We start from the raw sequence: 21,099 nt of genomic DNA, 5'->3' as shown, positions 1-21,099 counted from the left end.
CTTCAAATAAAGGAGTATTCTGAAAATCTGCATGCATTCTGTAGTCTCTCACACCATGCCTACCATTTTTCAGTCAAGGCTGTTCGACTGAATAGCAGAATAAGTTGATGTAAAGGATCAACTCTTTTAAGGCTTTCATCTTCTTCTGGTGGTTCCTCCCCAGGTTTCTTTAGGGAAAAAAAGATTTTTAAAGTATATTTAATTATGTATAGTGAACAATGTTTTACTCTGTGCAATTTACTAAACATTAAATATTAACATAAGTAATTTTGATTTGGACAGCCAGGAGGACGCAACTTCCAACAAAGTATGAAAAAACTGACTGTGTTTCTGACCATGAAGACTTACAAAGATGATACAACTTGCTAAGCTTTGGATTTCCTCTCCTCATAAAAATTAACCCTCTCCCCTAGATTCTGAGAACAACTTCAATCTTTTAGTCGGTTATCCAGAACTAGTGGTAAACAGATGCCTGCATTTACTATTATACTGTTTGTTGCTCACTATGCTAAGCAGCTTCATCAGATAAAAATGAGAATCCTGTTTCAAGTCTATGCCAAGTAAAATGTTCACTGAGAAATTATGAGAGACTTTGAAGAAGAAATCCAAAGCTGAAGCTCAGCAGTAGTTTTAGACACAAGGAGCTCTATCTACCAACAACAGTAATGTTGGCAGGATGTAGAATTTTAGGAGATGACAAATCAATAATGTACGAAAAATATTATATATGATTCAATAATATATATAAATGCATAAAGAGGGTTCTTTTCTCATGTGTTATTTTGCTTTCAGTTTTAGACAGCTCTAGTTAGTTTTCTTTGAAAGAAAAATGTAGTCCTAAATACTTTAATGACAACTGCCAAAGCAGTGCTCAGAAAAAAACCTATACAAATCTGTCCTCCCACTTCTTGTGTTTTGCCAAAAGACATTTAAGAAAGTAAGTTTTATCTATCAAGTTATTAACAAAATTGCTTCATCCAGGCACTTTTTTCTATGAAGACTCTGGTAGCTCAAAGAAAATTGGTCGCATAAAATATGCCCACTCTTCCTCCTTGTTTTCACCTAGCACTATACACCAAAATACAGATAAAAAGAATTCCATGCATTGATAAGAGAGCACAAGTAATAAATTATTATATTGTCACATGTTATCTGTTAAGCAATAAGGATGGCTTGGCCACTTCAGAGATTCAAGGAAAATGGATTGTTGTCTATTAAGAAAACAAATTTTGCATGCCAAACAGATTTCTGTGGGAATGCTTATAGATGGTCTATGAGTACTACTCTTTCTTACGGGCCTGTGAAGTCCACCTTTCCCACTCAGCTGTACCAAACATGTCCAGTTGCAGCTGAGAATTCCCTTCAGTTGACATACATGCACAGCTATTGTTTCATATGCCACTCTATGATCACCATACAAGGTTCATTTCACATTTTTCAGTATGTGATAATGTGATTTACAGTATCAGTAACAAGACCAGAACAATGATGGATGTCTTCCCCTGCTCTTTATTTCAATCTCATTTAGAATGCTGACCTTTCTCTTTAATTAACTGGCAGTATTCGGTACTTCATAATGTTATCAACCAGAGTATCTCCCTATGCTATAAAAACTGATGAAACAAAAGGGCAGAAGTTCTGTTAATATGTTACTAGTTTACATAGATTTATTGCAATTAAATGGAGGATCAAATTCACCAATGAGTGTGCATTATTAAGCACAGCATGAACACTAGAATCAAATGATTTTCTGAATTTCTGGGAAATAAGTATGCTTAATTTTCAATGTCTTGAGACATTTGCCCTATAGTTATGTAGGTGTAAAACAAAAGGCTTTACCTGAAGAGGATAGAAACATATAGGTTGGGTAAGTTTTAGCTGCCATTTCTAAATCTTGAAGACTTAAAAAATATTATTTTATATAGTCTAATTATATTATTATTTTATATAATCTAAATTTCTACTAAACATATTTTTCTTACAAGTTATGTCCAATAACATCTACCAATAAAACAAATCAACAGTTATGTCAAATAAGCTTAAGTGTTCATATAACCTATTTATTTAAGCAGAAGCATTTTTAAGATTAATAAAAATGATGTTAACATCAAATATCAAAAATGTAGTTCCCTCAGAGGCTTGATTTGTTGAATCACAATTAGGAATCAGCACAATTAAGCTGCTCAAAAAGAGGACAAGGGTATACTTTTTTCCTTTAATTTTACAAGTGGAAGAAGCAGTACGACTTTTGTATAATAGACTTGAGGACAGAAGATTCATGGAACAAAACTGCAAGCTTCAGTTCAGTTCTCTGCTTTTATGTGATGGAAATTATCAACTCCCACATCCCAGAAAAAGCTCTTACCACAAGTCTATAAATTGCCTGGATCTGGCAAAGTCAGGAAGAAGGTAGCTTTGACTGTATTTGTTCCTTTAAATTATTTTTACTTAGCAGAAAAGAATGGCCAAGATTCTCAGTATTGAGAAAGAACTCACTACAGCATAAAAGATTGTAGTTTACTAACTACAGAGAGTTAAAGGACAGGAATCTTGCCCATAGTTTCTGAGTCCTGGACTGATCCATTTTCTTACTTAGAATGTGAACAGTCCAGAAACTTCAGACAATCCTTCAAGAATACATCAGAGAGCCCAAGGCACCTCTTTTCTTCCCTTCCAGATGAGTTCTGCCACCATAGCCTGGGCTGTGATTCCATCTTGACAGTTCAATAAACTTAATTCCTTGCTACACCAGGGTATAGTTTGTCTAAGAGGAACCTTCACCAACAACACAACTACATCTTTCATGATGTCCACAAAGCATTCCGGATCAGCTCCACAGAGCTGAACCTCAAACTCTCACTCTTCTGAGAGTGAATGCTCTATGGCAGCAAGAATGTGATAGAAATTTATTTAAAAGACAGATGGAGTTTTGTGTGCTCGTTTGATTGAAAGGTGCAATACATCTCTACTTAAAAGAGCAATGGGAATACACATATCTGTAGGTTTGAGGAATTACAAGGAAATTCCTGTAGTTTTTTAATAAAGGATGATATAAAATCCAGGCCAGTCTGCTTCTGTCTTCTCTGAGACAGTTTTTCACTCAAGCTACCTGTTGGCAAAGAGTTATTAATAAACTTAGTAAGTACATAGGTTTGTCAAGGAGGTAAGGAGATAACCCTTCATGTCAGTGTAGCCTAATTACCATGCTGGGTGATTTCTTTACATCTACACACCTGCACATACATGCACACGTGCAAAGAATCGTGTTGTTCCACTGCACACTCAATGCTCCCAACTGCTGAAATATAATTATTTTTGAGATTGAACCTGCACTACTTGCATTGTGTTGGGATACTTAAGGATATCAGTTTAAAAGTCTGTATACAAAGTAAACATTTGTAGAAGTCTCTTGTTTTTTCACAATGCTTGATCCTACTATAAGGATGCCACAAGAAATTAACTCTGCATGTGTGCAGGCAAAACTGAACTTCCATAGTCTGTGTTGAGTTCATTCCTGCTGATTTCCCTTTCACTATTTTGATCCTAATTTTCAAAATTGTTTACAACTTGGGTAGCTGGTTTTAAGCACAAGCTTGAAGCAGTAAAAGCAAATTATTACTTCTTTTCTAATAGAAATTTTACAGTTAGCTTCCTCTCTCTATTGCAAAGAGCAGGCTCTCCTTACAATGAAAGGACTGATCTCAGACTGTGTTCTGTTGGACTTCCCAGTATGAATTCCTAGTACTAGTTCTTGCCCAACCTGTGAAAAAACTACCTTTCAGAGAGACAATTGTAAGGGATGAGGACCCCAGACTCAACTGAAAACCACCGTAGGTATTTACAGGGCTAAAGACATGGCTCTAACACTTCATCATTGGGAAAAATCCTCATATCCCTGACAAGAAGATTCTTCTGTGAAGAAGAAGCAGGCTCTGATAGCTTCTAAGGAACTGATTGATCTAAGACTAGAACTCCTCTAGTTTCATATTCTAACCTTTTGACTTAAACAGCTTTAATGTGGATTATGTAGTCCTCAAATATACAAAGGTTAGCTGCAAAACAGGAGGGAATAGGCTGTTCCAGTTCTCCACAGGGCAGAAGATAAGAAATAGGGGAATTATAGCAATTGATATGTAATTTAGAAAAAAAGCTTTATAAAAGATTATTGAAGCCCTGAAGCAAACTGCCTGAGGGGATTTTGGAATCTCCATCATTTGTAATTTTTCAAAAGCTATCAGAGTGACTTGGTTATAGCTCATCCCTTTGGGAAGAGATAGCTTAGGTGATATCTTAGGTACTTCACAGATTTATAATTATTACTATACAAGATAAATGTTAATCCATAATACATTCTTATGACCCTTTCACCCAGACATACTGCTAAGTCTTCTATCAGTTTGTCTTCAAAATAGTGTTCCTCTGTTTCAATCCAAGATTTATCATAGCCTTGAAGAAAGAGATTGACGGCTCGGTGTCTAAAAAGGAACATTTAAAACAAAAGCTGTAAACTTTTAAAAACAAGATTTAGTCAATATGAATTTCATTTAGCTTGAAGAACTGTCCAGTCATTACAAGAATAATTTAAAAGGGAAACAAAATTTCTATGGTCAAATGCACCCATTAAAAAAAAAATTACATTAAAATGTTCTATTTAAAACTGTGTTCCACTAACATGTAAAACTGATACTAAAACATAGTAATAATTATTTAGGAACAGATAATAAATAAAACTTTAAAGAAATTTAAAAATCATAATTAAATAAAATACATTGCCACACTGCTGTTTTATATTTTAATAAAAAATTTTGTCATATTATTTTAATTTAAATATTAAAATAATAGCAATAGATAAATTTGGATTGTGCTCAAATAATTGCATTTTTTAATGTTCAGGATTAGACTTGAAATCAGAAATTGAAAATTATATTTTTTGGTTTTTTTTTTTCAGAACATAGAAAAAAGCAATTAAACCTAATAAAAGAAAGCAGTGTACAAACGGGTTTACTATTTTTTTACCTTTGATCTTGCCAAATAGCTCCGTATGAATATTAGTGCATTTGTGAAAGACAGAATAATATAGCTCTCACCTTGGCAGATTATACAATGGTGCCATTCTAAAGCAGGCCACTACTGCTCTTTTCCTCTGTTTAGACAGCAGCTTATGCCACACTGCTTTTTTGGAACGCTGAGGATGCTCCACCTGTTACACAAAATACACATGGAAAAATAATGATGCAATGCCCCTAGTGCCTGGAAATAGTAATATTAGTGAAAATGTTAGTTAACAGATAAATTAAGTAGAAAAGGAACAGAAGAGGAATAGATCAGAAAAAATGTTCCAGACAGAGTTCAAGCATTCAGCCAAATCATAGAATCAGAATTTAGAAAATAAACTTAAAGAAAGAATCTTCCTTTCCTGGTATGATACAGATATTCTTCTTTTTCACTTCATTCAATTTTTTCTATCTTTTAGATAGAATACTATTGCAAATAAGGCCATCTCTCAGAAGACCTTAACTTTTAATGTGAAGAATCTTCATTCATTCTATCTTTTATATGTAACTCTTTACACATGTACAGGTAAATTGTACAGCTTCACATTGCGTCAGACAATATTTTTAAAGAATTTTTTATGGATACAATTAATCTTTTATTTGTAATATGTACCATGATGAGCTACAATGGAAAAGAATTAAATTTAAGAAAAAGTGACAAGTACAAAGACTTAAGACTAAATCTTTTCCATGAATTAGCACACACAGAATGTACGTAAAATACATCAAAACACTTTAGCTACATTTCATAAAACTACAGCTTCATCTTAAGATATATTCTCTTTCTGCATCCTGGCTCTACAGTAGCATGACATGAAATTGGGTGTGCTCCATCTTCATCTTTTACACTTTTAGAGTTTGTTCTTCTACCTTTCATCCTTGTTTCCATCTGAAGAAAATGACTACTGTGGTGCTGAAGGGCATTTGCATACTTCTGTATATAGCCTGACTGGATAACTGGGAACTATGATTGCAGGCTGTGCTACAGATCACTCCTTTCCCACAGCCTATTCAGAGTTTCTGTGATTTATTTCACACATCTTCCATAAAGATTATATAATTTGATTTAACCTACACAACTGTTGCAGAGTTAAGAGGGGGATGACTTTTGCGGGGGTGCTGTTTGGTTTTTTTATGGAGGGTTTTTTTCTTCTACAAACAACTACACTCCTCTGTGTTCCAACAGCATCAAAGAAGGCAGTGGAAGTTAGTATTTCTACCCTGAAAGACTTAGTAATTCTCCCTTGCAACAAAATCAAGCATTATATGTAAAATATGTAGTGACAATTCTGATGTTTATGTAGAGCCAATATTCAACCCAAATTTGGTTATCCAGTTTAGTGAAATACAAAAAATGTTAATAGTTAAAAAATTAACATTTAATTAAATGAACAAAAACACTGCTATTCAGTGAAATATGTAATTATACTTTTAAGATTAAATTGTAACAATCTTAAACAAGTTCTTTCTAAAAGATAAAATACAAATGAAAAGTATTTTTTAAGAGAAAGTATAAAAAAGTGTTCACAGCAAACATGTTTACAGTCACAAAAAAAAAAGCCAGCACTAGTAATTTAAAAGTCATTCAAATCCAAATGTGAAAGTTAGGTAATTAGTAATATCTTCACAAACAATTATAAATCCCTCTATACTTTCCCAAAAGAAATAGCCTCGGCCTACGCAAGCGGATTTCTGAAAACAATAAAAACAAAGAAGTTAGCTCTGCCTGGAAAGAAAACACAAAGAATGAACTGATTGTTGCAAGTGCAACACAGAAAGCATTCAGAGTATGTATATATGGAGAACAGAGTATTTGTATACAGAGAGCAAAGGATTACTCAAGACTATCACAAAAACAGATGCAGTGCTCATATATTCACTCATTTTAAAGACACCATATTTCCCATTTCAGTAACAAAAGCCCCTACAGAAGATAAGTAAAGCTGTGGGGCTAAATCTTTAAAGAAATAGGTGCAAGGTAGTCATAAAAAAAGCAGAAAGCATTTACTTGACAACAAGCAAAGCATTTACTTGACTAAGTCTGAACAGAAGTACTGATCTTAAATGTTGATCTGGTATTACAATGAGAATCCATCCTGTTCTGTAGTACTGCTGTCAACTTGGATAAAACTAGGGTAAAAGAGAAAACCTTTTTCTCCCCTATGTTTCTAGCTTTTCTCTAGCCTTCTTTCCTCACAGCAACCCTATATCCTCCTAATCAGCACCCATTCTCCTGTCTCGCTCTCTCTCATTGGCAAACCATGACTGACAAGGATTTGCTTCCATATTCTATCACATTTTGCTTTCTCCACACATATTCAGCAACAGGTAAAGTTTAGTGACTCCTCCACATTCTCTTCTACCAAGCTGTATAAGGCTGTTGAATTTGCAGCAAGTCCATATCAAGGCTGGCCAACTATATAAAGAAGAATTGTGTGATGCAACAGACGGGACACAGATATTCACATCAACACACCGTCTGCAGAGTGTATATGCAGAGTGCATATCTCTCAGGTTCCTATTGACTGAACCAGTGACCTCATCACAGTGTGGAAGCTTCCTGACATCGGATCTGAAAACTTTCTGAGGGAAACCAGCTAATCTAATGAGAATGCAAGAGAACCTTGAATTTTCAAATGTTCTTTGAAAAGGGAAAAAAAAAATAAGTAAATTCTATATGAAGACAGTTTGTAGTCTAGGTTATGCAACCATCAGTGTTCATCTCTGCCATTAGGAATACCCTCCAAGTTAATGTCCTGTTTTTTCACTACATTTTAAAAAGGAAAAAACACAGAATAAATCTAAAGTGCAAAATAGGTAACAATTCTAAAAGAAAAGTCACAAAATGAATTTATCAACTAGTCTTTGACCTGTAAGATGTATCAATTTAGGAGATTTTTTAAGGTCATATTTTAAAGAATACTGCTACTAGAAAGGACACAAAATAAAATACAGAATTACTTAAATGAGAGTTATAGTAGTTCAGGTCACATGGGAAGCTCGTATATTACTGCAAAAAATATTAGATAATACAATAGACCTTTTTGCCAGATTCTGAAGCAACTTAAAACATTCTGACAGAGCTTTTTCAGAAAAAATGATTCCTCCAACCTGCTTCTGCTGTTTCTTGAATGCAGCAAGGAATATATGAGTTGGCCAGATTGGCCAAACAAATTGTTGTTGGAGCTGCTGCAAATACACTGTGAGATAGATATGACCATAATATTGGACTACAAAACATAAGATTAAGCACGTAAGCAGTAGTCATCAAAAGAAAGAAAAAACAATATAACATTAAATACAGCAGGTCAAAGCACAAATGAAAGGGTGAATTCTTTTATTTAGATAAGAAGCAATGGAATTGGTAAAGTGTGTCTAACCTGTTCCAGGTGAAACAGTACATTAGCTATATCAAGGACCCTTTCCACAGTCTTCTCTGGGTCTGAGGAATCGTCAGTCCTGTTTGGTAAATCTTTGTAAAGTGCCATCTGCCATCTAATGGCGGGATCCTCAAGCTGCAAGAGAAAGATTTCACATGTCACCAAGGCAAAATGTTCCAAACGGTTTAACTAGTAGAGAAACTGCTTCAAAGGTCAACTGAAACACTTTATATGGCTATCCTACACGTTTACATGGCTAACCCACATAGCATCCACTACACTGTGAGATCACGACTAATTTGTGCAATGCTTTTTAAGAGCTTCCATAAAACCTGAAGTGTTTAGGGTTGGAAGGGACCTTTAAGGCCATCTAGTTCCAACCCCTCTGCCATACACAAGGACACCTTCCACGAGACCAGATTTCTCAGAGTCATGTCCAACTTGGCCTTCAATACTTCCAGAGATGATGCACCCACAGTTTCTGTGGTCAACCTGTTCCACAGAACTAAAACACTAATAATCATACAAATAACAAAAGATCATTGGTCAACAAATAGCACTGGCACCAGCAATGAATATAATATTTGAGGAAAAATATAATATGAGGTACACAGCCATAACTTAGTACACTGCCTTTTCCATTATTAAATGAAACCACATTGAAAGTGTTGCTCTGCTAGTCGGGATTACTTAGTTTTCAGTCATGGAAATTAGAAGTACTGCTATTATTTATGTCTATTATAAAATTTTTTTAATTGTTATAAAATCCTAATTTTACTGATTACTAGATAAAAAATTTAAAATTAATTTTGAAAAATTAATTCCAGATTCATTTGCTTATCAGCCTTCAAATTATAAAGAACTTTAAGAAGCAAAATGGTTTTTATTACATTTTTCTGTTTACATTTCATTTTTTCTACTTCATTGATTTGCAGTTCTCTGTTTTACAATTAGTGATTTCTTTTTTGGTTTGTTTTGTCTCCCCAGTCCTTCTGCTAATCAACACTGATGCAACACACTTTGCAGCCATTTATTGTGCCAATGACACCGATGACCCATTTTACTGAGAACTGTGGCCAGTGATCATTCCTAATTATGCAGTTACTGTTGAAGACACATTGTCCCAGATGGCTAGAGAACTTAGGGGCTAAACCCTACAGATTTGCATAGGGCTTGAACTCAACACTTACTTGTCTAAAACTTCTTTGTGGATCCAGATTTCAATTTGTGCCTAAGGTGAGACAATAATGCTAATTCACCTCCACAAAACATATTATGATACACAGTTTACTCAAGTTTCAGGAATGATTAAAAACTTACACAGTCGTTCATTAATAGCTTATTATAACCTAGAAAGCCACATTTTGCAGGCATTTCTTCCACCTTTCGGCTTTTCCATTTGTTAACAACTGTCACATCCACAGTCTTTGTGTGAGCATTTGACTGGATCATCATGAATGGATAGTCCACAAAAGACCTTTTAATCACAGGTGGAGATGTCTTTTGATCTGAGGACTCCTCACATTCTACCAAGGTACAGCTTTTTTGTATAGGTAGTTTTCTAAGGGTATGAGTAGTTGACATTTCAAGATGTGAATTAGAATGGCTGGAAGAAGATTTTGGTGACTTGAGCTTCATCCATGTCAAAATGAATGCAAGTTTCGTCATCAATTTCTTGAAATAAAAGGCTTGGTACTGAGTAACAGCATGCAGGCATGCAAGGAAAGGAAAGACAGAAACAGGGTGAAGACAAATGCACAAATGTAGACAAAGGTAGACAAATGCATGAAATAGACGCCACGACATTAATAGCTAAAGATTCAGAAGGATGATTCTCTAACAGTGCAGTACTCCAAAGACCAATCTAGATAAATTACATTTTAACTCTAACATAAATAACAGAATGTTAGGTGTTTATGAGAAGTGGTTAACAGAAAACACCATTTGAAGAAAGAATATTGCCATGGGTGGAAGAAAACCAGCCTTTCAAAAAGCAGTATTTTTCCTATATTTTGGAAGCCACTTTACACAAATACCATTATAACTAAGTTACATTATTACGTTATTAATTCACAGTAGTAAATAATAATTTAAATTTGTAAGACCAGTTGGCCTAGATTCCCATTATGTCTGACTTAATCAGACAACAAAAGGGCAGGCATGATGGCGTCATTTTTCTTAAAAAGAAACATCATACTTGACTGTACAGTGACTGAATCCTAATGACAGCAGAGAATTATGGAATAAATTGTATTTTGTACATAACTACTGAATTTAACTTTAGACATTATACATTCAGTAATTAAGTTACACACATTTAGTGTTAACTTTAGAATATGTCACTGATAAATCATCATTTTGCCTGTAGTTAACTACTTTTCACATAGAGGTCAAAATCAGAGTTTTTAAAAGTTAATAAAGCAATATACAAATAGCTATAAAATAAAGCTAACTACAAGAGCAGTTTAGTTTTGTTATCTATGTATCTATTACATGTCTCTCTTTCAGATTTTCATCTTCCACCAGGAATTCATTTTAAAATAGGAAATTCTAAAGTCATTGCTGAAAAGTTTCCAACTAGAAAATCCAACAATATGTACTTTGGATTAGCTAAAATTACTTTTGTCTTAATCATCAAGGCACTGTGAAATTGCATCAGTCTAAGAAATTAAAAAGCACATTTATTCTCATGTAGTATAAACAGAGGAGACGTAAGTTGCTTAACAATAGCAAACTTTTAATTGAAGCATCGGAAGTTTCTGAAGAGAAAGCACAGATCAAGGTATTAGGATGTATCATTACTTCCAGGCAACAAAGCAGTAACAGACAGAAATTTCAGAACAGCAGAATGTATCAGTGGAGAAACAAAATAGAAACTGAAGTAGTTAAAACAGGAGGACAAGTGCTAATTAGCAACATGAAAACTCGGGCAAGAATTTTAACCGCATGGCCCACAAGATGACAATAGACACATAATGACAATGTTGGAACAGAAATAGCTATCGTTGTCACTAAGAAAACACTATTGAAGTTTATACAGAAAATCACCTCATGTTTAAGGGTTTTATGATCATGGCATGCACATTAAGTACTATTGTTCATTAAGATCTTCAGAAACACTCCTTTTTTCCTAGTACTTTGCCTGTGTGTTTTCTGCTTCTCAGTATATAACAATATTTGCTATACAAGGATAATTATTTCAAGCTTCTTAGGATTTAACCAAATCTTTTGCTTCCAGAGTAAACTTTTCTATGTGCAAACCCTATAATTTAACACTACTGGATTTTTATTTGTAGCATTTTATGCAAAACAGTTTTGTTGTTGACATGGAAGTGATACATGGAAAGCATGATGTGAGAAAATTAATCTTCACATATTATTCAGGAAGAACCATCTCACTTCCGACTCATTAAAAAAAATTATTTCTGCCATGCGCTGATTGCAGAGGAATCTAGACTTCTGAATGATTTTTTAAAAAGTGTTCAGAAAAAAAAGCACCAGATTTTCAACTCATGTTTACCCTTTTGTTAGTTTTAATGAGCACAGGAAATACCAGTTTAGTTTTTTCTTGAGGTGAATAAAACATGGAGCAGGGGGAGGAGGTAGAGGACAATCCTAAGTAAAGATACATCCATGGGTATTATTCCATCTTTCTTCAATAGAGGAGAAACATACATAATTTTATTACACTTCCATATTCTGGCTTCTTTGTCTTTGTTTAAAGCATTAATTAAACAGCTTAATTACACTAGACATTTCAGCACTTTTCCCCTAAAGCTAGTCACCTGGCACTAACTGGAATTCAGTAACAAAAATCTATACTTTTTCCCAAAATACCTTCTTTTCCCTGGGCAGAAAAGCAGGAACAAATTGAGAAAACTGGAGATTTTCCACTTTCAGAGTACAGCAAAATGGCAGCTTCCTTTTCGTTTACACTTCAAGCTGATACTAAGAAACTTTAAGCATTTTGCAGACTTTATCTCAAATAATAGTAGGAGTTTAAACAGTGATAGATCTTCCTTCCATCTCCAATTTTGCATTAATGGTGTGAATGGAGAGAGATTTGAAGGGCCATATGTTATTGTATATAACACATATATACACACATTAAAAACCTAACATTTAACAGTTGACATGAACAAGTTACTTGACAGAAGAGAATAAGGGACTACAAGCTATCCTAATGAACCAAGGCAAGTTGTCACTATATGGCACTAACAAACGAATTCAAAGAAAGAAAAGTCAAATTTAAAAACTGTGTATAGATTACCTTGCCCTGAAGATGAAGATTACTGCGGATGACATCTCGTACTTCATCTTCAGTGTCTTTCTGCCAATAGATTACAAATCATATAAATTAGGAATAGAAGGTAATTAGGAAAAGTTATAATTCATTTAAATATCAACCTTGGGATTCATCAGATGATGAATTAAACTGAGAATGTGAAAGACTGAGAAAAATCTCCAAGATAAATCTTTTTTTATCCAAGCTTACAGGATCAAGTTCTGGATGGCATCATACGTATCTGTTCACAGTAACATACTAAATGTGAGTCTGAATTCAGATTACTAATATACACATACAGAAAGTTTGACCAAATAAAATCAGTAACATGAACAGAGCCTTCTGTGATTTGATTTCTGTTTGTTTTGCAGAGCTCTTATCCTTTATAGCATTCAGTTCAGGAGTCCAATTGTCATATAACCCACTAGAGTGTATAAAGTATTATAGCTTGAGAAAGGACTATATTCCAAATTACAATCACATTATTGCAGTTTGAGTATATACCCAAAAGAATAACTTTTAAATCAGTCTATCCCTACAGAAATTCTTGCATTCACATGAGAGTGATTAAAAGGAATAGTTATGATACTGAGCATAGAAGTTGAGAAACAGCTAGTTCTTAATTTTATCACAGTCAAGTAGATTGGAAAAGACTTTTGAGATCAAGTCCAACCAAATTCAAGCTTCATAAAATATAACACACACTACTTTGCATTAAAAATTAAGAGAGAAAAATAACTAGTTTAACTACTGAATGCTATCTCTATTCATATACTGATCATTCTGAAGTACATCCATACTGATCCTATGTTCAAACTGAAATATTTTAAGCCATGAGTAAAATACGTAGATATATACCATAATCACCCACTGTGCCCTTATAAAAAAAATTATCATCTTGATTCTCTGTGTCATGCTGTAAGAACGCAAGGTGAAATATTCAAGGAATTCAATTAGTAAATATTTCTACCTTCTGGAAGTGCAAAAAGAGCACCTACCATGCTAAATCGATTTTTGGCCAGTGCAATTAGCTCTTGGTCTCCAGGAGCACAAATGTTTAGGCCTATTGGAAGCAATCTCTTCAGTGCTGCCACAATGAGAGAGGTCTGCATAGAGTACCTGTCACCTTTTCGCTTCATCTTCTTCCTTTCCTGGTCAGAAACTGCAGCCTGCAGAATAAAGTAAAGATGGGGGAAAAAAATCCAATATTAAACAAAAGAACTGTACTAGCAACTTTGTACTTGCCTCTGGTTTGACAATTTCCTTATTACCTATACAGGTGTGACCCTATCCAGTGGAACTGGCATTTTATCATTGCCAATATTTTGCAATGCGTTTCGCAAATGACTGTGTTTTGAATCTCAACCCAGTGTTTTCAACAGATTTCTTTGCCAAAAAAACCCAAAACAAAACAAAACAAAAAAAAATCAAACAAAAGGTTCTTCTCTGGAGTCTTCTTGACACCTTCCTTTTGCAAAGAGAAAAATATAAAAATCTTTACACTACCTTAGACATCTTGGATTTGGTGTCACTGATAAGGAAAGACATGTTGTTGATTTCATTTTGTACCACAAAGTTCTGCTCTTCCCTTTTGAAATTCTGGAAACATACAGAAGATCTCAGTTAGAAGCATTTATATGAGGATTCTATCTAAACATACCTTAAATAAAAAATATGAATTAAGTAGAAATCTGTAAAATCCACAAGTTAAGACAAGGACAGTAAAAATGAACAGATGATCAACAATGTCCTTGTATTTCAGCTTCATTTACATTGCATAACTCAGGTGGTGTATGTTTGGGGTTTTTTCCCCATGTAAGAGAGAAGGAAATGTTCTCCTAGCTATGAAAAATACATGATAAAAATCTCACTCCTCCTCTAAGTCAATATAAAAATATTGTCCAGGTTTTCCCTTACTAGTAAATTACTCACTCATTTTTTCCCCATTACAAATTTCCACTATATTCAGGTACATAAGAAACTTTTTAAATAAAAGACTGAAATTATGAATACACAGGTGATTTCATTATCCAGTATCTATCTACAGTGTAACCACTTTTTGTGCACACTGTTGCTTATAACAAATCTTACAGTCAAATTCAGGCACAAGTACAGAAGTTATAAGGTGTCTTGTTCCCCAGATTTGAGAGAACTGAAGTCACAGCATATAAAGAAATTTAGTAAACACAACAGTACATACAAAGATCTAATGCCTGAAAGAAATCAGACTCTTTGGGTTTTTTAATTCTTTGTGTTCCAGTATTAAAAAAAAAAAAATGCCCTAAGGTATATCACCATGTCCCGCAGCCGTAGGGAGGAGGAGAGAATATAGATTCAGCAGGCAGGAATTGTGCAGCAAGATTGATTTATTTAATTATTTTATGAACTCTTTATAGACTTTTTTCTTCATAGTCTAATTGGACAAAGGATCAGCCACCCCTTGGGGTGATTGGCTAAAATCCTAAAACATCCATTGTCAAAATATTTTTCTACTGTACCATAAACAAGACTTTTCAAGGTTGCAGGTGTTTGGTTGTTTACATAACTCTGCTACCTCTTCTGTGAGAGAGAAAAGTCTCTCACGGACTTAGAAAATAGCAAGAAAATCCTTGCTAGCAGCATTTTTGTATCCACATTCCAGTATTCACTGAATCATGTTTTATTTAAGAAGCATCAGTGCTTACTAGGTGTGATTACAAAAAGGTTATGGGGTCAAAATAACTGAAAAGGAAAAAAAAAATAGGGTAAGGACACAAAACACAATGAGCTTAGTATGTTAAAAAAAATCCCAAAAAACCAACAAACCAGGCAAACAACAAACCCACAACAAAGCAGACTCTGTAAGAAAAATATCTTTAATCAGTTTACTATGCTACAAAATACCTACCCAACTCTCCTATCTTCTCTGCCATTTCAAATGTGTCAGAAATGTGAGTCATTACTACTTTCCCATCTGCAGTTTCACTTCTGTCATTAAATGTATTTTACAAACATAACCACTAAATAACTGATCTAACGATTAAGAAACCTCATTAAAACAAGTATTTACCAAGGAATTACTTACATGAGACTTTGACCAGTAAATGAAGACCTCAGCCACCATGCGGAACAACTCTTCTGCTTCAGGATTGGGCTCTTTCAGCCATTTTGCCCTGAAATTTGGTAAAAGGGTGAAAAAGGGGATGATCCTCGCTGTCTTTATGTTTTGAAATCACTTTTCAACATTTTACAAGGATACAAGTCCACAAAACCAATCATAAATGCTTTTAATCCTTTCTGGTAGAAGTGGCTTTTTGATGTCCTATTTCAAAACCCTTAAAATCCTTTCTAATCCAATAGATTTGGATTGCAATTTTGTTTTGTTTTCTTCTCAAAAAGACCCCAGCTCCTCCTAGAAGTCAGAAAGCATTAGTTTGATCAACTGCAAGATTGTCAGACTGAGTAAAAGCCACTTTAATTCAGTGCTAGGCACATCAAGGGATAAGATGCGGTATCAATAAAAAGGAAGGTTTTATGAGATTCATTGACCTATTCCTCTCCACATACCTGTTATAGTCCACAAATCTAATCAACAAAGGGTAGAAGGCATAGAGGTCCCGTGCCAAAGTGGTGAACTCATCTAGGATGAGCAGTTCAGCCTCCGACATGTCACCTCTGCCTTCTGCTCTTAGATGTTCTTCATCCGATACAACCACTGCTGCTTTTTTCTTTAGTTTATCCATCAGTGGAAGGAAGTGTGTCTTTAAGAGCTGTGGCTTCGCTTTACTTATGATGGGCTGGGAAAACACTATTTAAGGCAATGAATATTATAATATATACCGGGCCACAAAATATAACTAAAATATTTTACCTTTTCCCACTTTCTTGAATCTTATTTCTAGGCTACAGAGTTAAATCCTGCCCCCATTGAAATCAGCAGAAGTTTTGCCAAGAATTAAATGTGGTCAGGATTTCACAAAGTCAATTCATTTTGTCTGAGGGCAGAAATTGCAGCTTCACAGACTAAGCCTGCATGATCATAAAACTTGAAATACCTCTTTACTGGTATTCTGTCAGCATGGTATTTGTCTACATAGTTTTATTGAGCAATGTGGAAGTTGTGTAATGGTATGGATGGATACATATATAGCTACATAGTGCACACACAAGTTTTCTCAGCTACTGGCTTCTGTTTTGAACCTTGCTTGAGTGAAGCAGCACTGGAAAGCATGCTCTGGTTATTTGAAAATCCACGGAAACAGCTGGCCTGTATTTCTTATGTACACAAATGAGACTATTCAACCATTCATTTCAGACTTGTTAGCACAAGCTTTTTGCAAATGTACTCATATGAACAATTATGTAAACTACCACTTCAACTGGGCCCATTGGTACAAAATCATTGGTAATATATTGATTAAATTACACAGAATTTTAGGCAGTTACCACCTATTCTTAGAGTGTATTACTAACTTTCAGAACACTAGGAATTCTGAATGCTACCGTGAATGAAATTGCTACTACAGTAAAAACTGAAAAGTCATAAGAAAGTCTAACTGAAAAATTGAATCCACACCACTGAAGTGACTTTTCCTCAGAGATTGTAACACTGAGAATTAAACTGTTTTTAAATGAGTTTCAAGCTGTTCATGCAATGAAGTCAACGCAACTATTACTAAAATGACATGAGCATTTCGACATTTCATTGTAATGGATATGTTAGATATACACCTTCAAACTCAGGTTTTAAGGATCCAGCACTCTTACAGAATAGCAAGGAACTGTGTAATGCCTGCAAATGAAAACTTGGTATATAATGAAAATGGGGCTAAATTACTACAGTCCTTGAATTTAATATACCACAAAAGGCACATGTGTATATTCTCGGGAAAAAGAAATAGTCTAATCTACCCATATTACTTATTGAGAGTTTAAAACATACTGCTTACACTGCTTTTTCTTTATACTTAGTATTTCTGATTCATCAAGATCTGTATTGTTTAAAAATGTAAAATATGAGTGTTCTTCTACTCCAGCTTTAACAGGATAAATAGAGTGATTCAGAGTCTGTGTGTGTGTACATACATTCTGAATATACACACATTTGCTTGCTTATTTATTTACTTTCACATCTTACCTGCTAATCTCTTCATCCAGGCTCCTTCATCAATACCAAGGTTGTTATAGATGATTTTCAGTATGTTACCCAACAGAGTGTTCATGTGCTCCGACGTCAAGGCTGTGCAACATGTTTCAGCCTTGTCAGGGTTGTTCTCTGGCCCGTGCTCCCACCAGTGTGACATGTAACTGCACAGCATAGGCAGGATGACTTCCATGATATGTGGCATTTGTGTGTAACGAATACCAGATTCTGCCAGTTCCACTATTTCTTCCATTAGCTTCACCAAGGAGGGAATATTTGGGCAAACCTCTTCCACACTAGTTGGCAAATTGAGAACTATTGAAAAAAAACCAAAAAAACCAAAAAAACAAAAATCAATAACTAGGTCATAAAAGGAAAATAATTATTCAATACAACTTTTGTTTTCTGTTTACATTTGCACCCTTCTGATCCAAAGGAAACAAACGCAAAAATAAAAAACACATCCTTTCATACTGTTGAGCAATAAACTGTTTATATGAACAGTTCTATAATTAAAATTCCTGTACGAAACCTTCAACAACATAAATATTGTGGAATGAACTCAGAGAAATCAGATGCACTTTTCTATATCCAAAATAAAGCTTAAATTTCAAAATTATTTCCAGCATAAGTTTTACAATTGAGGAAACAAATTGATAAAATGAAATCGCTCTCAACACGTTAGATGAGATCTGGAATTCTAACAGAACAAAAAGAAATCATTGCCTCTCATAATGAATTGAGCAGATTTGAGAAGCTGATTCTCAAGGTGAATGTCTGATTGTAAATGTTTACTTTTGAATTCATTTGAATTTTTAGTTCCTTCCTCTGAAAAGGTGCTGCAGTTGCCTTTATTTTTGAAGGAGTTTCTTTCATCTACAAAAATATATCTGCAAGCACAGTCTGTAGCTCCTGAATGTCTAACATACTGACATACTCATACAGTGACATATACAGGTATCTACAGAGCAAAATTTAGCCGGCGACTTGTGAATACAAATGTCTCTACCAGCATTCCACAGCTCCTTGTCCTAAGGACAGTCCTTTTTGAAAAGCAGTATCTTCTCCTATTTAGCGCAAATATATTTTATACAGGCATCACATAGTCTCCTTAAATATTAATGCGAGTTTGGAAAATAAATTCAAATTTCTGTTAAATATTACAACAATACAGTGGATTGTCCTTCCAGATATACTAAAATAGCTAGAACATATGGCAGGTATGCACAGCTGTTGATATTTTCAAGCTTGAATACTACAGCTCTTTGGAGAATAAATCTGGTATGCTCCCTTTCTTAAAAAATAAAGGTGAAGTTATAAAATGAATGCTATTATAAACTGGCACCTTGTACAAACATACACTGTCATCTTTGTGTATCTGTAACCTGATTCAGACTCGGCACATATGCAGAGCTTGTAAAGTTCTACTGCAACTTCTATTTATTGCAGGAACAGTTCATGCATATGACTTTATTCAACCATCATGTTACAGCATAAGAAATATCAATAATGGAAGAAAAAGGTATATGCAAAATAAATATACATAATGTCACTGTAAACTAGCTGTACTGTCTTGTATGTCAAACAAAATAAAAACCAATCTACATACTACTCTGCAATTTATTTACTTTATAAGGGCATAATATGTAATTAATACAGCAAAGCTATTTTCCTTCAATTGCAAGTATGTGTGTTTTGGGGATCCAATATTGTTTATGTAAACTGAGGAACCAAAGCTACTGATGAGAATGCATAATTTTATGATCAAATATAGAATATCTGAGGTACTAAAAATGTGCAAAGTCTCTTCATTAAATCCATTCCAAAGTTGTATTTTGAGAATGATATCTCAAAATTAAAATATCAGTAACAATAGGAACATAAAATCATAGGTTTTATCAGACTTAGAAAATAAATTGATTAGAAAATTCATTTAGAAAGAAAGATTTAGAAAAGAAATACAACCAAGACACTACAAGAAAATTCTCACGCTATAAAATGTATGCAAAACCACATGTCTTAAGGCAAGCAGCATTCACAGTGAAGTCATGTTTTCATAACCATGATGTGAGTTTCTGGAAATACCTGCTCTATCTCTTGCATTCTTGGTATTGTAGATTGAGTAGATATTATGTTTGTTCAAGTGAGTTTCCAAAAAAGCCACTGGAAAGGCCCCTGAGAAAGCAGCCAAGCACTCTCCTAGTGCTGATCGTTGCCTGTGAATTAACAAACACCATTAACTACACATATCTTTGATCACAGAGCCACAGAATGGATAAAGTTGGAAGGGACCACCAGTGGGGTCAGTACTGACTGACCACACCTTGGGCTTGTATTCTGAGATGAATGCATTTCAAAGAGATAAGCCACAACAGTACTAGGATCATCCACACAAGGATGTGTAATAGAAATTGAAGTCTAGCAACCCTCTGCTAATATATGAATAAAATGTTAAGACATAAAATCTTAAGGGTGGCCTACACGGCTTACAGAAAATGAAAACCATGCAGGGGAAACCAAAGTAATTGTAAAAATGCTTTCTGTTCTGTTACTTTCCTCTCAGCTTTACTGACCTTATAATCCCTACTATTAAGAAAAAGCTACTGGATAGAACAAGAGACCGAAATCAGCTATCATTTTATTTAAGAGATATTTCCTTTTTCTGAGAAATAGTGATAATCACTTTCATGCTTAGTCTAGTATGAAAGTCAAGTTCTTTAGTGAGTGGAAAATTGCTTCTCATAATCAAGAACTCTGAGGTTTTATCACAAAGACATTGCTTTAATACCTTCAAATATATGACATTTATTTGATAATCAAAATTCTTTGTGTGTCAAAACTTTAAAAAGCGTGTTTCTAGGAAGAAGTAACTGATACCCTGTGACTTCACTTGGGTTCTTCAGGGTACTTCTAAACTATTCTTTCTATTTTCAATTGAATTGATCACAACAGAATTTAGAGAGGTGAGAAATCCCTAGCTAAGACCAAATCACACATATGACAGAAATCCAAGAGAATTTGAAAACCCAGGAGAATCATGAACTTTCAAGTTAAAAGGAAAAAAAGACCTCAAAACTGATCTTGTGATTTAGCAAGATTCATCCTTGGTCTATAGTTTCTCTCAGTCTTGGAGATTTTATTCTTTCTAGATCTATCTCATTACACTTGATTTTGTTAAATCTAACTCTATTCCCATTATTATTTAGACTGTTTCCTCCTTCTTCCTTTTTTTTTTCTTTTCATTAAGTCCTCATAAGT

At 34.3% G+C, this 21,099-nt stretch overlaps 1 protein-coding gene across 1 annotated transcript in view; it reads right to left on the bottom strand.

The window, feature by feature from the left end:
• Positions 1 to 21,099, bottom strand: part of RYR2 (ryanodine receptor 2) — a gene marked incomplete at both ends in the record, with an annotated part of 390,473 nt that overhangs the window by 56,726 nt on the left and 312,648 nt on the right. Inside the window, 11 exons of the mRNA XM_082276741.1 lie at positions 64 to 167; positions 4,379 to 4,475; positions 5,088 to 5,200; positions 8,435 to 8,569; positions 12,705 to 12,764; positions 13,718 to 13,888; positions 14,226 to 14,318; positions 15,784 to 15,871; positions 16,266 to 16,506; positions 17,836 to 18,156; positions 19,927 to 20,057. Coding sequence (XP_082132867.1) covers positions 64 to 167; positions 4,379 to 4,475; positions 5,088 to 5,200; positions 8,435 to 8,569; positions 12,705 to 12,764; positions 13,718 to 13,888; positions 14,226 to 14,318; positions 15,784 to 15,871; positions 16,266 to 16,506; positions 17,836 to 18,156; positions 19,927 to 20,057 — 1,554 coding nt within the window. The remainder of the gene's footprint in view (positions 1 to 63; positions 168 to 4,378; positions 4,476 to 5,087; positions 5,201 to 8,434; positions 8,570 to 12,704; positions 12,765 to 13,717; positions 13,889 to 14,225; positions 14,319 to 15,783; positions 15,872 to 16,265; positions 16,507 to 17,835; positions 18,157 to 19,926; positions 20,058 to 21,099) is intronic.

Source organism: Coloeus monedula, assembly GCF_965178545.1.
Source record: "Coloeus monedula genome assembly, chromosome: 2".
Taxonomy (NCBI): domain Eukaryota; kingdom Metazoa; phylum Chordata; class Aves; order Passeriformes; family Corvidae; genus Coloeus; species Coloeus monedula.
The sequence above is the reverse complement of the archived record's forward strand: the minus strand, read 5'-3'. Positions and strand labels throughout refer to the sequence as shown.